Source organism: Podarcis vaucheri, assembly GCF_965113315.1.
Source record: "Podarcis vaucheri genome assembly, chromosome: 5".
NCBI lineage: Eukaryota > Metazoa > Chordata > Lepidosauria > Squamata > Lacertidae > Podarcis > Podarcis vaucheri.
In genome coordinates this window covers 103,715,324-103,733,185 of record NC_138763.1, presented here as the reverse complement: position 1 = coordinate 103,733,185, position 17,862 = coordinate 103,715,324, and the positions used below count along the sequence as shown (strand labels likewise).

The 17,862-nt window shown below is 43.3% G+C and overlaps 1 protein-coding gene and 1 long non-coding RNA gene across 11 annotated transcripts in view; one reads left to right on the top strand and one right to left on the bottom strand.

The window, feature by feature from the left end:
* The window catches only part of LOC309532705 (uncharacterized protein), a 187,706-nt gene that overhangs the window by 78,846 nt on the left and 90,998 nt on the right, over positions 1 to 17,862 (bottom strand). For 2 of the 10 annotated variants that reach the window (XR_014219957.1, XM_082223357.1), the window contains exons 1-2: positions 13,429 to 14,036; positions 12,728 to 12,810 (exon numbers count right to left, since the gene is read on the bottom strand). Coding sequence is in view for 2 of the 10 variants with exons in the window: in XM_082223357.1 (XP_082079483.1) it covers positions 12,728 to 12,810; positions 13,429 to 13,460 (115 nt within the window). In the remaining 8 variants the exon portion in view is untranslated. The other 8 variants (XR_014219952.1, XM_082223356.1, XR_014219956.1 and 5 more) reach the window with 7 other exon arrangements.
* On the top strand, positions 15,338 to 17,087 carry LOC309532745. The gene is made up of 2 exons (XR_014220000.1): positions 15,338 to 15,412; positions 16,256 to 17,087. It is a non-coding gene; the product is annotated as an uncharacterized lncRNA (long non-coding RNA).

Here is a 17,862-nt window from a genome sequence, read left to right as displayed (position 1 = left end):
CTTAGTTGTGAGCAAGAGGAAAGGGAAAGGAGGAGCTCTCAAATCCCAGTTCTCCAGTTCTGGTTTGGAGGACTGTCTGAATGCAGTCTGAAAGTGTAGCAGCTGTCAAAAGTGATAGTCACAAGTGTAGTTCCCCCACTGTAACACAGTGGTACCTTGGTTTACAAACTTAATCCATTCCGGAAGTCCATTCTTAAACCAAAGCGTTCTTAAACTAAGGCATACTTTCCCATAGCAGCGGGCAGGGCCGTCTTACCCATAGGCCATAGTGGTGCGGGGCACCAGGGCACCGGGCTCTCAGGGGCGCCAGGCCAGGAGTCCAGGGCCCGAGAGTTGGAGTCCGGGGAAACGGCCATGGCGGCGGGTGATGGCCGGGGGAGAAGAGGGGAGCCCCCAGGTTTCCCTGCAGCCCTGCCAGAAATGGCGCCGAGCGAGGCTGAGGCCAGCGGAGGGAGTTCCTTCCTCCACCGCGTTTGCCCCGGCTGGGCCTGGCCTTGGTGGCGGAACTGCTGGCCGCAAAGTACTATTGGGACTCGGAGGTGGCCCAGAGGCAGGTACCGCTGGAGGAAGCCTCGCCACGGGGGGACGGAGAAACTTTGTGAGGCGCCTGCGGGGAGGGATGCTAGAAGTCGGGGCTGCTTGGGGGGCAGCAAAGGGGAGAATGAGCGGGGTCAGGGCTAGTCTTGTGTGGCTGAGAAGTTGGCAGGCAAAAAAAAGGCATTTCGGGGGTAACTTTTGTTTTGCATTTGGGGAGCCTTTTTGTTTTGCAATCTGTGTATGGTGCAGCTCCAGAGCTGCCTGTTCAGAAAGGAAGCCTTGTGACTTCCAAGTGTGTATCCATTGCAACTTCACAGTGCTGTCCTCTCCCAAATCCCATGTGGGATTTTTCAGCGGGATATACCAGTGAATAGGCTGCTAGCCTGAGGTTTGCAATCGTCCATGTGCTGGGGAGCAAGTCCACTTGAATCCCACGGGGTGCACTTCTGCCTAGACATGCATATGCTTGCAATGTAAATATACCTCGCATAGCATTTAATGAATGTAGCCAATTAACAGCCACAGGGAGGGGATCACCTTCATTGCCCATCTTCTGTAACACTAGTCATCCAATGAAGCACAATGGTTTCTAGCACATTGATTCCTAGGCACAAATTTATTCACTCTGTACAATCCAGCTGCTGTTGAACTACAACTCCCACCAACCGAAGCCATCAGGTATGGGGGCTGGTAGGAGCTGATGGGAATTGTAGTCCAACAACATAATATGGGGTGCGCCACAATATCTGCCCCTGCGGTACATAGTCAAACTATGAGATTTGTTGCCACAAGATGTGATGATGGCTACAGGCTTAGATGCTGTTAACAGGATGTGTGTGGCATGTTCATGAAAGGTGTGTTGTGGCTATTAGCTATAACAGCTACCTAGAAACCTCTGTGTTTGTAGGCAGTATATATCTGAATGCCAGTTGCTGGGGTGGCTGTCATGTCCTGGTTGTGGGCTTCCTAGAGTATCTGGTGTGTGGTGCAGAACTAGAATTAAGTATTTCCAAGTGGGAAGTGCCAGGCGCTGACCAGGAATTCAAGGAAGTCCCTTGGAGGTCTTTAAGCAGGGGTTGGATGGCCATCTGTCATGGATGCTTCAGTTGAGATTCCTGCATAGCAGGGGGCTGGACTAGATGACTCTTGGGGGCCCTTCCAACTCCACAATTCTATGCTCTCCAGTGCCAGAGGCGTCATGCCTCTGAGACCGTGTGCACACCATACTTCAAAGGAAAGGGGGTGTAGGGAGAATCCAGGGCTTATCTGTAGCGTGGAAGGAAAGGAGGGCCTTTTTCTGCCTCCCCACTTCCAGCCACTCTCTGAAGACTGGAGAAGAGACCCTCTTCAGAATATGAAGGGGGCGGGCAGGGGAAGCGTGGCTGTTTTTTGAAGCCTTCAGATCAGGACCAGACCATGTGAAAAATGAACATAAGGTTTCAGCTGCAGTTCATTCATTTCGAGCTTTGTATTCTTGTTATAAAAAGTGTGTCGTTGTTGCGCCCATAACCTTGGTTTAAGGCGCCATTTAGCTCCTGGCTTTCCTATCTCAGTTTCTAACACTGTTGCAGACCTACGTTACTCAAGTCACCAACTAGAACTATTTTGCTACTACACTTGCTTCTAGAACGTGAAGCAACACAAATAATTTCTTTCAGACAGCAAATTTCAGAGGTTAATGTCCATTCTTCTACAGTGCTTTAAAAAAAGCTTCAGTCTCTATGTGGGATGGGGTGATGCTTCTCTAAAGTATCGAAGTCCAGTCTTGAAGTTTTCTTTGGTGCTATTTCTCTTGGATGTCATCGCACCATGCTTGCCACCGTTAAAGATCTGCAGATGCAGTTGGAGGAGAACAGTCTCAGAGAAGCGGTGGGACAGGTTATTTCTTGCCTGGCTTGGGAACGTTCACGTTTTCCCACCACCATCCCTCCTCTGCCTACTAGGCTTCATCCTGGCCCACCAGGCACTGGGCCATATTCACAGCATCTCAGGATCTCTCCCTGCACCTCAGGACCAGCACAATCAAAAGATCTGGCAATATGGCTTTTATTACGTGGTTTTCTGTATGATTGTTCTAAACCGCTCTGATTTTTTAAAATGAATAGCTATATATACAGTGGTGCCCCGCAAGACGAATGCCTCGCAAGACGGAAAACCCGCTAGATGAAAGGGTTTTCCGTTTTGGAGGTGCTTTGCAAAACAAATTTCCTATGGGCTTGCTTCGCAAGACGAAAATGTATTGCGAGTTCCTGCGGGGGTTTCCCCCCCTTTTTCCCAAGCCACTAAGCCACTTAGCTGATCCTAAGCCGCTAAGCCGCTTATCAGCTGATCCGATAAGCCGCTTATCAGCTGATCCGATAAGCCGTTTATCAGCTGATCCTAAGCCGCTAAGCCGCTTAACAGCTGATCCGCTAAGCCGCTTCTCAGCTGATCCGATAAGCCACTTATCAGCTGATCCACTAAGCCGCTAAACCGCTTATCAGCTGATCCACTAAGCCCGCAAAGCCGCTAATAGCGCTAATCCGCTGATGGGCTTGCTTCGCAAGACGAAAAAACCGCAAGACGAAGAGACTCGCGAAACGGATTCTTTTCGTCTTGCGAGGTACCACTGTAAATGTTTTTATAAATAACATGAATGAAACTCTGTATTGCAGTGTAATCTATCTTTATTTTTGGTGTGGAATTTTATGGTTGCCATTCTAAGCTACCTTGAAGACTTTTTTGTCAAAAAGCAAATAAAAATAAGGCAATTTAAACTACAAATAATGTAACATGTCAAACAAATCTTGGGGCATGGTAAACTTGCCTCTTGAGCCTTGAGACTGCACAACTTCTTTATCCTTCAAATATGTTTTCTCCCTATTTTTAAACATCTCAGATCCTACAACTACCTAATAGGGCAAAGTCTAACAACATGAATGCAGAGGCAACATTGTCTAAAACCACATTTTATTGTTGTTTCAATTAGTAAAAATAGTGATCAGATATTCAAAACACAGGTCCAGACATGAAGCTCCGAAATTGCACTTGGATCCCTGCATTTATGGATATCACACACCTGTGCTTAATTTTTTTTTGCTTTACAGTAATGTATTAGTCCAATTAAAACTCAATGGAATAAAGAGACACAAGAAACTTCGGATTAGAGCCTGAGAATGTAATATGCTGTGGTTTATCAAAAGAGTGACTGACTAGCAAAATTTGCTGACTTTAAAAACAAACATGGGCAGCAAAGATGTACAGTGGTACCTCAGGTTAAGAACTTAATTTGTTCTGGAGGTCCGTTCTTAACCTGAAACTGTTCTTAACCTGAAGCACCACTTTAGCTAATGGGGCCTCCCACTGCAGCCACATGATTTCTGTTCTCATCCTGAAGCAAAGTTCTTAACCCGAGGTACTATTTCTGGGGTAGCGGAGTCTGTAACCTGAAGCGTCTGTAACCCGAGATACCACTGTACTGTAATATGTACTATATCACAATATTGAATTGTAGGACTATGGTATAGTTCTTAAAACTCTTTTTATACAACACAGAAAACAGACTGTGGTGTCGAAAACAGAGATGATAATTATTATAGATAATTCTATATCATTCTGCACCATATGTCAATTAAATACCAAAATGTAAAGTGTTTTAGTAGCTTACTTTGTGCTTTACATTTATTTATGACTTCTACATAACACAATTCCTACTTAAAAGAAAAAATAAATGTTAAATTGATTATTATTCTCCATATCATGACACCTGCCAATAATGCTATGCAGAGGGAATTAAAATTACACATATCCATAACTTTAGCTTGTGATGAATTACAATTTTAATTATGTATTACACATTATTTCCTATTAAATTAGCTACTGTATTTAGAAATATGTGGTAATGTAGGAAAAACAACATCATGGTCTCAAAAAATGTATGGCTCAACTTGAAACACAAACGCAAGTTGGTTTGCCACATAACATATGAACATTGCTTCTGCAACTATTTCCCTTTCATTATATTGACTTTACCTTATTAGCCATAGTTAATTAGGATAAGGCAATGGTTGCAAAAGCCCTAACAACTTTTATGGAACTTAAACACTGAAACTCAGAAAAGTAACAAATACAAAACCAGTATTTTTTCCAACAACAGCATCTTCATCCCTACTTAGAATTTGCGGCTATATTCAGAATAATTTTTACTATTTAACGTACACCACTCCTGTGCCTGCCAGGGGATGATTTCCGTCTATCCCAGGTGAGCAGGTTGTGTGCAGCTGTGCGAATGTGGAAGGGGCCTAGTGAGGAAGAGGAAATTCCGCACAGAGATCAGCTGGCAGGGAAGTTGGAGAGGGGAAGGGTAGAGCAAGGGGTTGAGGAGATCAAGCCCTTCATTTTGAAATGAGCTCCCTTAAAATCTATGGGTCTTACGTACCAGGAAATTTACTGAGGAATAGGATTTAAGTACGCAAATCCTACATAAATGTGGCTGACACTGCTAAAACGATAGAGTACCAACAATGAACGGTTTTGTCAAAATAAACTTTTTGATACCTATTTTCTTCCCTTTACAAAAACTCTGTCTTGCAAAGTGAAATACTGTGCAAGATGATCTAACTATGTTATAAAGAAGCCCTTAAACTGAAGCTAAGTGGATGGGTCTGCTCCAATACATGTCTTTATGTCAGAGCTTGGAACAAAAACATATAGCAAATGATAGCAAGAATAAAAGCAACGTTAAAAGAAAATCAAAGCATGCTATAATATCTTAGCAAAAAAAAAAACTTACTAAGGTCTCAGCAGAAAAAAGGATGGCAAGCTGCATGGGTCTTTGTTGTGCATCTTTCTGAGTCATAATTTAAATTCAATACAATACTCATTCCAAACTCCTCAAAGTACACATAATTTCTCATTTTGAAAGCCTGCATGCTGGCACGGCACATCCTAAGCAACAAGTCTTCAGAGTTAAGATTAGCGATACCTTGGAATTCTCACCCCAAAATATTTTCAGGGCAAAAGGCATGCTTTAAAGGGGACATGATATGTCATAAAGGAGATGTTGTCACAGTGCCTCACGGCGAAATGGATTTTATATTATTCAGACAACCAGGCGAACTCTTGCTGTCGTAGTGTGCCACACTGCGGTTATTTCACTTCCTGCCCTCGCCACTCAGCAAGATGAAACAGAGCCCTGTGTGCTTGAGGTGGGCAGGCCAATACGCCCTGGCTTTGCTGTGCTGTAAGGGCAGCCAACGGAAGCGCAGCAGGATGCCAAGGCAGGGATCAGAAGTTCAGCCCCTTGGGCCCAGGGAGCATTTCCATGTCCTTCTGAGTCATATGAAAAGAAAAAAGTCAAAAAGCGGCCCTGCTGTAGGAAAGCATTATAAAGAACATTTGCAAAATGGTTCCCTCAGTTTGGCTCTACTCTACTTAAGATGTTTTGGCTAAAAGCAGTATTCCTGAAAACTTTTTTTTTATTAGATCAAGAGAACTACTTTGTGTTACTTATTAGCTGGAATCAGAAACAATTATTCTCAGTTTAAAACATATTCCCATCAACATGTGCAGCTCTAGTAATGCAGTCCTAGGAATCTATAATGTTCAACAAGGGTTTATTTTCATTGTTAAGTATTACTATTATTATTTATTTCATTTCTATACCACTTTATATTTTTCAGAAAAACCCCTCAAAGTGGTTTAGAACCTAATACAGGTGAAACTCGGAAAATTAGAATATTGTGGGAAAGTTCATTTATTTCAGTAATTCAACTTAAAAGGTGAAACTAATATATGAGATAGACTCATGACATGCAAAGCAAGATATGTCAAGCCTTTATTTGTTATAATTGTGGTGATCATGGCGTACAGCTGATGAAAACCCCAAATTGACAGTCTCAGAAAATTAGAATATTAAATGAAATCAGCAAAACAAGGATTGCAAATAGACCAGTATTGGACCTCTGGGAAGTAGAAGCATGCATATGTACATGGCTCCCCAAAACTCTTTTCTGATGAGAGCAGCTTTTGCATCTCATTTGGAAACCAAGGACCCAGAGTCTGGAGGAAGAATGGGGAGGAACACAATGCCAGATGCTTGAAGTCCAGTGTGAAGTTTCCACAGTCTGTGTTGATCTGGGGAGCCATGTCTTCAGCTGGTGTTGGTCCACTGTGCTTCATTAAGTCCAGGGTCAACGCAGACATCTTCCAGGAGATTTTGGAGCACTTCATGCTTCCTTCCGCAGACGAGCTTTATGGGGAAGCTGACTTCATTTTCCAGCAGGACTTTAGCACCTGCCCACACTGCCAAAAGTACCAAAACCTGATTCAATGCCCATGGGATTATTGTGCCTGACCTGAACCCGATAGAGAATCTATGGGGCATTGCCAAGAGACAGATGAGAGACATGAGACCGAGTAATGCAGAAGAGCTGAAGGAGGCTATTGAAGCATCCTGGTCTTCCATAACACCTCAGCAGTGCCACAGGCTGATAGCATCTATGCCACACCGCATTGAGGCAGTAATCGATGCAAAAGGGGTCCATACCAAGCCCTGAGTACATATGCATGCTTCTACTTCTCAGAGGTCCAATATTGCTCTATTTGCAGTCCTTGTTTTGCTGATTTCATTTAATATTCTAGTTTTCTGAGATAGTTAATTTGGGGTTTTCATCAGCTGTACTCCATGATCATCACAATTATAACAAATAAAGGCTTGACATATCTCGTTTTGCATATCATGAGTCTATCTTATATATTAGTTTCACCTTTTAAGTTGAATCCTGAAATAAATGAACTTTTCCACGATATTCTAATTTTCGAAGTTTCACCTGTATATTTGAAAACATAATCAAAGTTGAAGGATTGTCTGCCAGTCAGGATATAGAAGTATGGTTGGTACACAAACGATTTGCAGTAACCATGGCTAAGGATAACAACTGCACCACACAAACTATACTTTATATATATGCTTATAAGTGATGGGAAGGTCTCACTGATGCTTTTCTATACATATATGTCCTCTGGGATCACAGCTTAGCTTACTGACGTAAACCATGATTCTGTGCTGTATGTTTGGGAACTATTATTTACATCTGTATTAGGCCAATGTATACACTTCTAAAAGGAATCAAATCCACAGGAATTGTCCAGAGAAAGATAGTGTGCAAAGTAGGAAATAAAATAATTACAGCACTAGTTTAAAAAGTATTTTTTGTAAAAAATTAAAACATTAAGGGAACCCACTTTGCAGCTGTCTCTCTTGTGCATATAATCCCTTATTAACTACAAAGGGAAGGCCTGCATTGGCTGACTTAGTTTTTCTGACACAGGCATGGATTCAACTGAACTATGATTCAACAGAAGCCACAAAGAATGCTTGCAAAAGGGTGCAAATCACCACAAGGTATGTAGCATTATTATCGTTTATGTTTCTAAGCCAACTTTCTAGAATGTATACTCTCCAGGCAGGTCACAGTTCAACAAAATAAAGTATTAATAAAAACCATGGCAAAATATTTTGCAAAATATAGTTGCTCTGAATAATGACTTCTGACAGAAACATCCTCATTATCTCGTGGAAGAGAACCAAAAACTGGATCCCACAAGTCTCCTGACGAAGTGAGTTCCACAGCTGTGGCGTCACAGCAAAAGAGTGCCTGCCCCTTCCAATCCAAGCCTGTCTAAATTCTAAAATTCATGGGATACTCTGCAAGATTTCTCCTGAAGATCTGTGACGAGGATACTATAGAGAAGGAATAGACAATATGGTACCCTCCTGGTGTTGCTGAACTACAACTCCAACCATCCCTGACCCCTGGCCATGTTACCAAAGGATAATGTGAGTTGTGGTGCAATATCTAGAGAACACCATCCTGGCTGGCTACCTCTGTTACGTAGAAGAGCTAATGCCCCAGTAAATAGGAAGGCAGTTTAACATACTGTTGTCACTTACGATTTTATTCTTAAAAACTGTTACAGAAAGCCAAGATTTACTAGTGCTTAATGATCCCAATCTGAGCATTTAATACCAATTTCTCAATCATATAAATGCAGCTTTTGATCTACCCAAAAGACTGGGTTATCCATTGACTGTACACTCAATGCTGGAGTCATTCAAGGCCTAACTCAAGCGTTTCTCAAATTTCAATCACAGTTTTAGCCTTGCATACTCCTTACGATACATCTACCTAGCTTTATCAATACACCTAATATAGCAGTCCCAGTATGTCTTCTTCAACAAGGATCTCTCGTTATGTTAATCTGCAGTTTGTGTGTATGCATACACAGAATTCAATGTGGCTACAATCAGGCCCTTCAGCTCTTGGGTCTCAATACCTCTTTCCATTTTAAAATGTGTGCGTTTCCTCAATCCAGCCCAGTCACATACAGCTTTACAAAATACAACTGAGTAAGATTTTAACCTAGCAACGCATGGCTACACTTTCACACAGATGGGGTAATAAAAAAAGCAACCCACTCATTATTACCAGTAGCTGCATCAGGATATGACCAGGGCAAGATATGATCATGGAATGCCCAGAAGATGCTATGATAGCTTCCTTCTCATGGGAAAGGCTCACTATTCTGAACTCAGTTCACATGGACATTTTACTACGTGGCAGCGCATTCCTATCTTTCCCTTTCCATTGCAATACCTGATTGCTATGTATTTGGGATCTCCACGAACCTACTCTGTATACACCCCCTTCACGAGTACGATGAGTCTATCTTAAACAAGAAACCCCATGGGCGTGAACGTAAGGCTCTTGTGCACTGACGCTGAAGAAAGGTACCTCCGTAATAACAAGAATCCTGTGAAGATAAGACAGAGGCTAAGCAAAAGTATTCAGCTCGAGAAGCTGTGAATTTTTAAGAAAATGGAACTTTTTTGCAGGAAAAATGTGGACAATAAAGTGAATTCCATTTATCATTTTAAAAGTTATCTATGTTTTCTGAATATATAGATGATGTACAATATTTGCTTTCGTAGATTTTCACGGGTACAGGAATGCAGGTTTTGGTGTCTTCGGGTGTCTTCCCGTACACGGGAAGACACCCGAAGACACCAAAACCTGCATGATGTACAATAGTATATACATCTAGTATATACATTTAGTATGCATATATTTGCGCATACTAAATGTGGGGAAATTCTGGTACTACTGTACGTTATTTCATTGTTTTCTGCATTTTTCAAAAATAAAATAAATGTACTATTTGGGGGGGGAGTACACCTACCCTAATCTTGCTTAATTCCTCCCCCCCCCCCGGATGCTTTTGCTGAATTTTTAACTACAGTTCCATTATACTTGGTGTAATAGGAAATAGTACTTTTCTAAAAGAAAACGAAGGCTCTCAGGACATCCATTCTCATCTATTATCTTCACATGCGGTTATTTATCTAACCACAATCTGTCTGTTTCTAGGAAGTGGTCAATTCAGGCCTCATTTTATTTTACGGCTGGTTGCCCTTCTGCTTTTTACGTCTATCGTAGTGCCTTTAATAACCTGCTTCTGCCATGATAGGAAGGATTCTGTGTACATCTCCCAGGCTGGATAGCAGGCCATGCGCAGAGCTGGGAGCTGCCCCTGTAATTCCCACACATGGATTTTTAAAAGCTAAAATCCTGGCAATCAGCCATTCCAGAGAGGAACCAGAGGAAAGGATCCGGTCCTTCCTGTCCTCCCCCAAAACTGCTGATCAGAGGGATTTCAGGTTTGTAAAAAAGGCTGCGTCACTTGTGTTTCAGTGAGGTGCTTGACTGCAATTGTAAACACAGATAGATTTACTTCAGTAGGGCTGTATTGCATATAATGGAGCTCAGGATTCCCAACTTTGTCTAGCTCTGGTGTGAATTTTACTTTTAAATAAGGAATCCCTTCCTGCTCAGTACTTGGTACAGCCAAACCTGCAATGCTGGTAGATTTTCATGAAGGAAACACTTTTTTGATACACCGTATTTCCTTGCCAAACCCTTGAAAAAGACAAAGTTAGGACAAGAAAGGTAAAATCCCAACTTATTTGTAGCATATTCAACACCTAAATATCACAATTATTATCTGTACACACCACCGTACATGCTATATATTACAGGAACACACTCACGTATGATCACAATTTCTGTCTTGGCACTAACCTAGAATTCTAGTCCTAAAAAGACTCCCTGAAATTATTCCCATTAATTTCAATACGCCTTTCTTCCACTGACTTGGCTTAGGATCACCGTCTCTGCAAGTACTTACTTTACAATGGTATGAAAATTGCAGAAGAGTAAATAACCTAATCATGTTGTTCCTGTTCATCTCTTACCAATTTATCCAATTTAATTCCTCTCACATCCCCCCAAATTCCTATAGTTAATTTAAAGAGAATATTATCTTAAGTATGCTTTCAAATGTGATTTTCCAACATAATAAATTACCCTCAGTATCCACAATAACTTTTCTTCATATAACACAAAAACAAATTAGCCATAAAAATCTTGGACGTGGATGCAATTTACTGAAAGTACAAATGCTAAAAAGTGGTAGCGATTTAATACGTACACTTCTATTACAGTTGTTTGGGGAAGGCATAGGCCTTTCTGAACTATGAAGAAACCAATGCTGTATTTCCTCCAGAATGTTTTATCTCTTTGGTCTCAGATTATCGGCATAAACACACACATCAGCTATAGATACAGATGTTATTATTTGCATTTTACATTATGTTACCATTAAACAATTCTCCACAAGAGCTACTACATGGCTGCCATCCTCATATTGGCTAATGTCTCTGTTTAAAAAGTGTCTCTATACAAACCAGAAAGTATGTTCTACGTATTTGCAATTTCACAACCCCACCTATTTTTTAAAGTGTACTTAAATGTAAGAGATACACAAGCAGATGTATTGCAATACATTCTCCTCCTTGGCTAAACTGAAATCTCCCATACTTGTCTAAAAAAAAAAGAGGAAGAAGCTTCGGCATCAGAAACGAAAGCTCAATCCAAGTATTTTTTTCATTTAGCAAAGAACAATACTTTCTTTTTTATCTATGCATATTTTAATTGGGGATATGAATAAAACTAAGCATATTAGAGGTTCAGCTTATGCACAGTATGAATATATCTAAAATGTACAGTGTTTGCCAAACTGGCTGACTGTCAAGTTCATCAAAAGAGCATCCATATCCACATGTTGTTTTGATGTATACATTGGTTTCCAGTAAAAAAAGAAAAAGAAAAGCATTTGCATAAATGCTTTTGTTATGAATAATTAAAAAGTAGACATCCATATATTATGACTGGCCATAGACGGAATATGTATACATAGTGCAGTGACATACTTCAATTCCTCTGGGGATTTTACAAAAATAATGTAAACTGTATGATTATAATATTAATCCCTCTCCTTATCAAATAACGTGTGGTACAGATGTGCCTAAATACATGTCATTGCACTACTTGGGCAAAGGTTATTGCCACTGAATTGTGTTACCAAAGAATATAGTTTTAAATGTTGTCGTTTTTTAAAAGCCTATCGGTTCCTCGATACATGTGAGCATGCAGACAGACACGCAAAGCCTTGCAATAAGGGAGAGTATAAAGCTTCCAGTTCCTAGAGAAAGCATGGTCAAATAAAAGTCAGAACAGACTACACAATCTGATTCAGTGCCATATCTCTGCAAAGTGCCATTCTGGTAAAAAGGCGTATCATCTATATAATAATTTTTATGTATCATGTATGTATACCTCCACATACGCACCAAAAGGTAAGGAAACACACCACTCATGAAAACTTGTCAGTGAAGCAAAACCAAAACTGCCACAAGACCCAGAACATTTGCATTCAAAAACAAACCATGCATCTGATTTTCTGAAAAAAGAAAGGTTGCTGGTTTTAAATCAGGTTGACAAAATGATAGAATGAAAACGATAGGCACAGAAATTGGGGAAAAAAACCAGTAACTACACAACATCCTTAAATCTAAAGCCGTCATTTTTAGCAAGCCGGACTGAGACCCGGCTAGGCCAATGAAGATGTTGCTGGTTAGGTGGTCTAACTTAGCGAATCCTAGGACAATCCACCAATATCCAATCTGAGTGATTAAACTTCATTTTCCTCTCGGCAATTTTCCTCTGTTCCCCCACTCTGTTGTGAATGCTGCTAAATGTGAAATGTTGCGACGTAATAATCAGAAGGATCAAAGGAAGGGACTGACTCTTACCCGGGGAAGAGTAGGAATCCAGCCACAAGGACAAGAAGCAGAGAGAGGACGACAGTGTGTTCACCTTGCAGTTCTGTGGTCTCCTGTGAAAGCAGATGGAAGACACTCGGTGATCTCCGTGGCATTTCTTGATTTTGCAAGTGCACACAGGCCTGGCAAATATGGGAAGGCGGTCCTTCCCTAGCAACCACAGGGCTCCAGCCTCGCAGCCACATGCTTTCCCTGCCACCGCTGCCCCCCTGGCTGCCAGCTCCCAGGAACAACAATAGAAGAGGCAGAGAGGGGTGGCATGAGAGAGAAGGAAAGACACTGTGAGGGAGGGAGGCAGAATGAGAAAGGAAAGGGGGGAGAGGAGAGGAGCGTGTTAAGCTTGTCTGGCAGTTAACAAGTCTTGAATGAAGAATGTTAGCAAACAGACAAACAGCATGCCTGGTGCATGCTAATGTCCCTGGATTCACCACTGACAGTTTGAATAATTCAGTAGGCAAGGAAAGAAAGAAAGAAAGAAAGAAAGAAAGAAAGAAAGAAAGAAAGAGTCTCTTCACCCCTTTTGAATGCATGCAGAAAAAGTATCTTTTCAACTTTTCCCTTCGCCCATTTTGGATGGCAAAATTCAATCATAATTTCAGATAGACTTTGTAATTCCTGATTGTCTGCTCTCCCCCCCCTATCCTTCTATCACCTATTTTACTGCTTTTTACCTTGAAGTTGGCACCTGTCCTGGAGGTAGCATTTTTAATGCACCAGCCCTGTGTTTCCATTAGGGTGGAGGATGAGAAGCAGAAGAAAATGCCAGGATGCTTGGGCAACCAAAACATGTAAATATTTCCACTTGTATCAGGCTAACTTTTCAAAGGGGTGCAGGCGAATAGCCTTTCCCACACAGGAGATTCTCTTATACATTCCAGACAGTCCAAAAGAGAGAGAGAAAGGGGGGAGGAAGGAGAATGCACCAGCATTCTATTCAGAAAAGGAAAAACATTTTTAAAATATCACATTTTCATAGCTTGCAAACTACGCAAATCCTGATGGGTTGGTCAAAAGAAATAAACCCCCAGATAAGGAGAGAAAACAGCAGGGTTTGAGGAAGTACCTAAACCTCAAAGCAAAGTGCAGTGAAGGAGATGAAAAAATATTCCAAATATTGTAAGAGGGGGAAGAGGAGTTAAAAATACAGTCAAGGGAAAGGGGAGCAGTGGTCCTTTCTGGCCATGTTTCAAAAATGATACAAAAGTTTTTGAAGGCCATCTGAAGGGGAGGCGGCCCTTGAAGCAAGCGGCAAAGGAATCGCCTCGTCCTCCCCCCGCTCGCTCTCTCTCTCGCGACTCGCGCAATCGGGCCGAGGCGAGCAGAGGGAGCGCGCGGCGGAAGCCCAGGAGGAAGACGTACTTACGCACAGAGGCATCTCTCGCTCTCGCACGCGCGCGCGCGCCGACACACACACGGTTCCTTGCGCCCGATCTGCAGCGCCCCGAGGTCTCTTTGCTCTGCTTTTGCTCGCCTGCCTTTGGCCGCCGCCCCTGCGAGCCCGCAAGAGCTCTTCTTCTTCTGCCAGCCCAGTGCGGGCTTGTGCTTGTGACGCGGCGGCGGGGGGGGGGGCGGAGGACTGGTGCAGCGGCAGAGAAAGAAGGGAGCCCGAGTGGGATCGGGGGCGGTGGGGGCTTCGCACACACAGGCACCAGGCGCGCGCGCGCGCGCCCACGACGTGCCCAGATGCTGCAGAAAGGCGCTTGGCTTCCTTCAACTTTGGCGGCGCCTCCTCCGCCTGGTCTCCCCCGCCCCGGCTCGGTGCCAAAGAGGGAAAGGCACGCGAGGCGCACAAAGCCCGGAGAGAAACTCGCTCCATCTTTAGAGGGAACGGGCTGCAGGTTGGCAGCGCCAAGGCGTCCGCAGGCCCCGTTGGAGAAGCTGCGCCCGAGGCGGGGAAGGGAAATCAGGGCAGCCCCTGGCGGAGACGAGAGAGAGCGGAGGGGGGGGGAGCAGCAGCCCTTGTTTTCTGCCGCCCTTCCCTCGCCAGCAGCTGCACAGCCCAGGCGAGGCTGCTCGGCCTGGCGACGAGCTTGGCAGCGAGTCAAGCGCCGATCAGCCTTTGGGCGAGACAGCTCAGCGGCGGGGCTGGAAGAGAAACAGCTGCCAGGGGCGCGCCGGGAGGGAGGGAGGGAGGAAGGGGCGAGGCGAGCGGGAGGGCGGGCGGCCTCGCGCGCCCCCCTCGCGGCCACGCGCCCCGGGGCTGCTCCACGCGGGGGGGGCGCATCCTGAGGAGACTCGCCGCTCTCTCCATCCTCCCCCCGAACAGACTCGGGGAGTCGGGCCAAAAGCCCGTCGCTGGTTACCAAGTACTTGGGGGAAAGGGCCCTTGGTGCCCGCCCCCACCTGACACTTCCTGCCGACTTTCCAAGCCCAGAGAATCCTTCCAGTTCTTCGAGGAAACGAAGCCTCCGCCGCCTCGATATATATATATATATATATATATATATATGAGGGAAGACGCGTGAAAAGAGAGATTCTCAGGTGTCCCCGTCTCTTCTCTGGCCTCGCTCGGGGCTTTCCCCATGGAGCGCTCTTGAGGCGGCGCGTCCTCGGCGAAACTTCCCTTTGCCCAAGAAGCTTCCCCCCCCCCCGACCCGGGCGAACTTCTGCTGGCGACTGTGGCGCCCGAGGCGTCTGCGCTGCCGCGGGACGAAGGTGGGCTCTTCTTCTCCGCCTTTCCTTTTCCATTTTCAACGTGCGCCCTCCTGGGACTGGGGCTGGCTTCTGCTGCTTCGGGCTTCGTTTCACGTGTGAATGCGTCCCTGCCCAGGGCGGCATCCCCCCTTTGTCTCTCTTCGTGGCCTGGGCTCTGACTCGCAGCTCCGCCTGGGCGGGCGAGTGGGCAGATCGAGGTCTGCCGAGCTGCTGCTGGGCTGAGACAGACCTGCATTGGAAAGGGGGCTGAACCCGCACATCGTCTCGCTCCGGAGGGCGGAGAAGGTGTTCCGCAAACCCTTCCACCACCCTTTGCAGTGGCTTTCTTTCTCTTCTGCTCTGTAGATAGACCGACCCATCACACATATCTCAGCCCTGAGATATTCAGTCAAAGGGTGAGCAAAAAAGAAAGTGCAAGGCCTGCACAACCCCCCCCCACCTCTCTCTCTCTCTCTCTCTCTCTCTCTCTCTCTCTGTCACACACACACACAGCAGCAGCAACAACAACAACAACCATATTTCTTGGTGGGCCTGCTTTGGCACACATCAGCATTTCTACCCATCCAAGTGTCCTTTTGCGTCACATCTCACCATTTCAATCAACCAATTGAAATCCCACTTTCATATTTTAAATAGATACATAGATAGATTTCCCCCCCATTGGTGTATTTGTAAATCAGCGTATTTTGTACGGGTTCTCTCTCTCATACACACAGATACGCACAAGCTTTATAATGCTCAATTACCCAGCACATTTTTTTAGGGATGCCTTCCAATATTCAAGCACAAAATCTCTGACTTCTATGAAGATACTTTGCCAAACCTTCTCTACTTTCTCTTCAGAAAATGGTAGAAGACTGCAGCCTCAGGGAGCAGTTAGGGAACCTGACCGGGGCTCTTGCCTGGATGTAGAATTGCCATCATCTCATTTTGACTCAACTCTCTTCAAATTCTGCTGACAGGATTATGACAAATATTTGCCCATGTACTGCCATGAGAAAAATTCTCATTAGAAATAGCACCTTTTGTTCCTAAGAACTGACAGGAAAATATATCAACTGGAAGAAGTCAACTGTATAGTTTTGCTTTATTTCAAAATATTTTTCACTTCTGGGATACTGACCACCTTGCCTTTTCCTTGGCAGCTCATAGGCAGGCCACAGCGCAGCTAATCCCCCTTTCCAAATGCAAGTTCCTAAGAAGTACTAGAAATTCACAGCACTGAAATTATCTGGTCTCCTGTCCACTTACATTGTTTGTCTATATTTAAGCTTATTTTGAAACAGCAAAGCTCACATTGTAACTACTGCTAGTCTAGTGGGCATCTTATCTAACAGCTAGTATAGGGAAAACAGCCTATTTGTCTTAACTAGAACTGCAGCCTGACAGTGTATATATAGCAGCGAGTTACAAATATTGCAATACATGCCAATTTCCCTCTCTTCCCCCCCCCCGGCTTTGTCCACATTTGGCCATTTTAAAAAGGCACCTGCCATCCTTAGAAAGTGTCTCAGAAAATTTGGCTTCCCACGGACCTTGTCTCATCTTTGCTTTGGTCTGCTGCTGCTGCTGCTTGCTTTTGAGACGGAGAAGAAACACGAATGTTTTTGATATCTGTGTTGAGATACTATGATACGAAAATTGTATAAAACCATTAACCCACCTATTCAATTAACACTCGTTTCCCATTATTTATTCTGAAGTAGAAAATCATGAATCAAGTATATAGTAGACTATAAAATATTTCTGCATTGGCACAGATTTGTAATATTATCTTAAATGCTGGTTATCTGCCACTAATAAATTATATTTTCAGATGCAAAATGCAGTAGCGAGATGAATATATAAACCCCACCCAAATGAATTAAAACTTTTACTAGCTCTAGATCCACAATAACATTTTATCTATCTTTTATTTGTTTACATTAATCATGGAAGCATATGGTGGCAAGTTTACTTTTGATTTTATTCAGTAAGAAACAGAAATGTGAAGTATACATTCCTTCTAAATTATTGTATGATTTTATCTTTTGGAGATGACATAAACCAACACTTAAATGGTTCTGGAAAGTGAAAATAATTACCTGGATACTTCTGAACCAAACTTCTCTGGTATGAGAATTTTAAGACAGAGAATTTAGTAATTGTTTTTTTGTCAGTGAGCCATATTATGGGGTTGTTGTTTTTCATTTTCTTAATGTTTACTTCAAGCAATTTTTTAAAAAAATGTCTCTCAGTCTCTTCATGTCTGTCTCTTTTCAGGATATATATATATTTAAAACACAACAGTTTTTTTATTTTTAAGGATTAAAAACTCTTGATAGAGACTTGAAATATTCTAGGAAAGACACATTTCCTATTTCATAAATCAAAACTACATAAATGATTAATTCCAATATGGCACTTGAAATGGCAAATATTAAATGCTGTTGTCTTTTAATACTGAGATT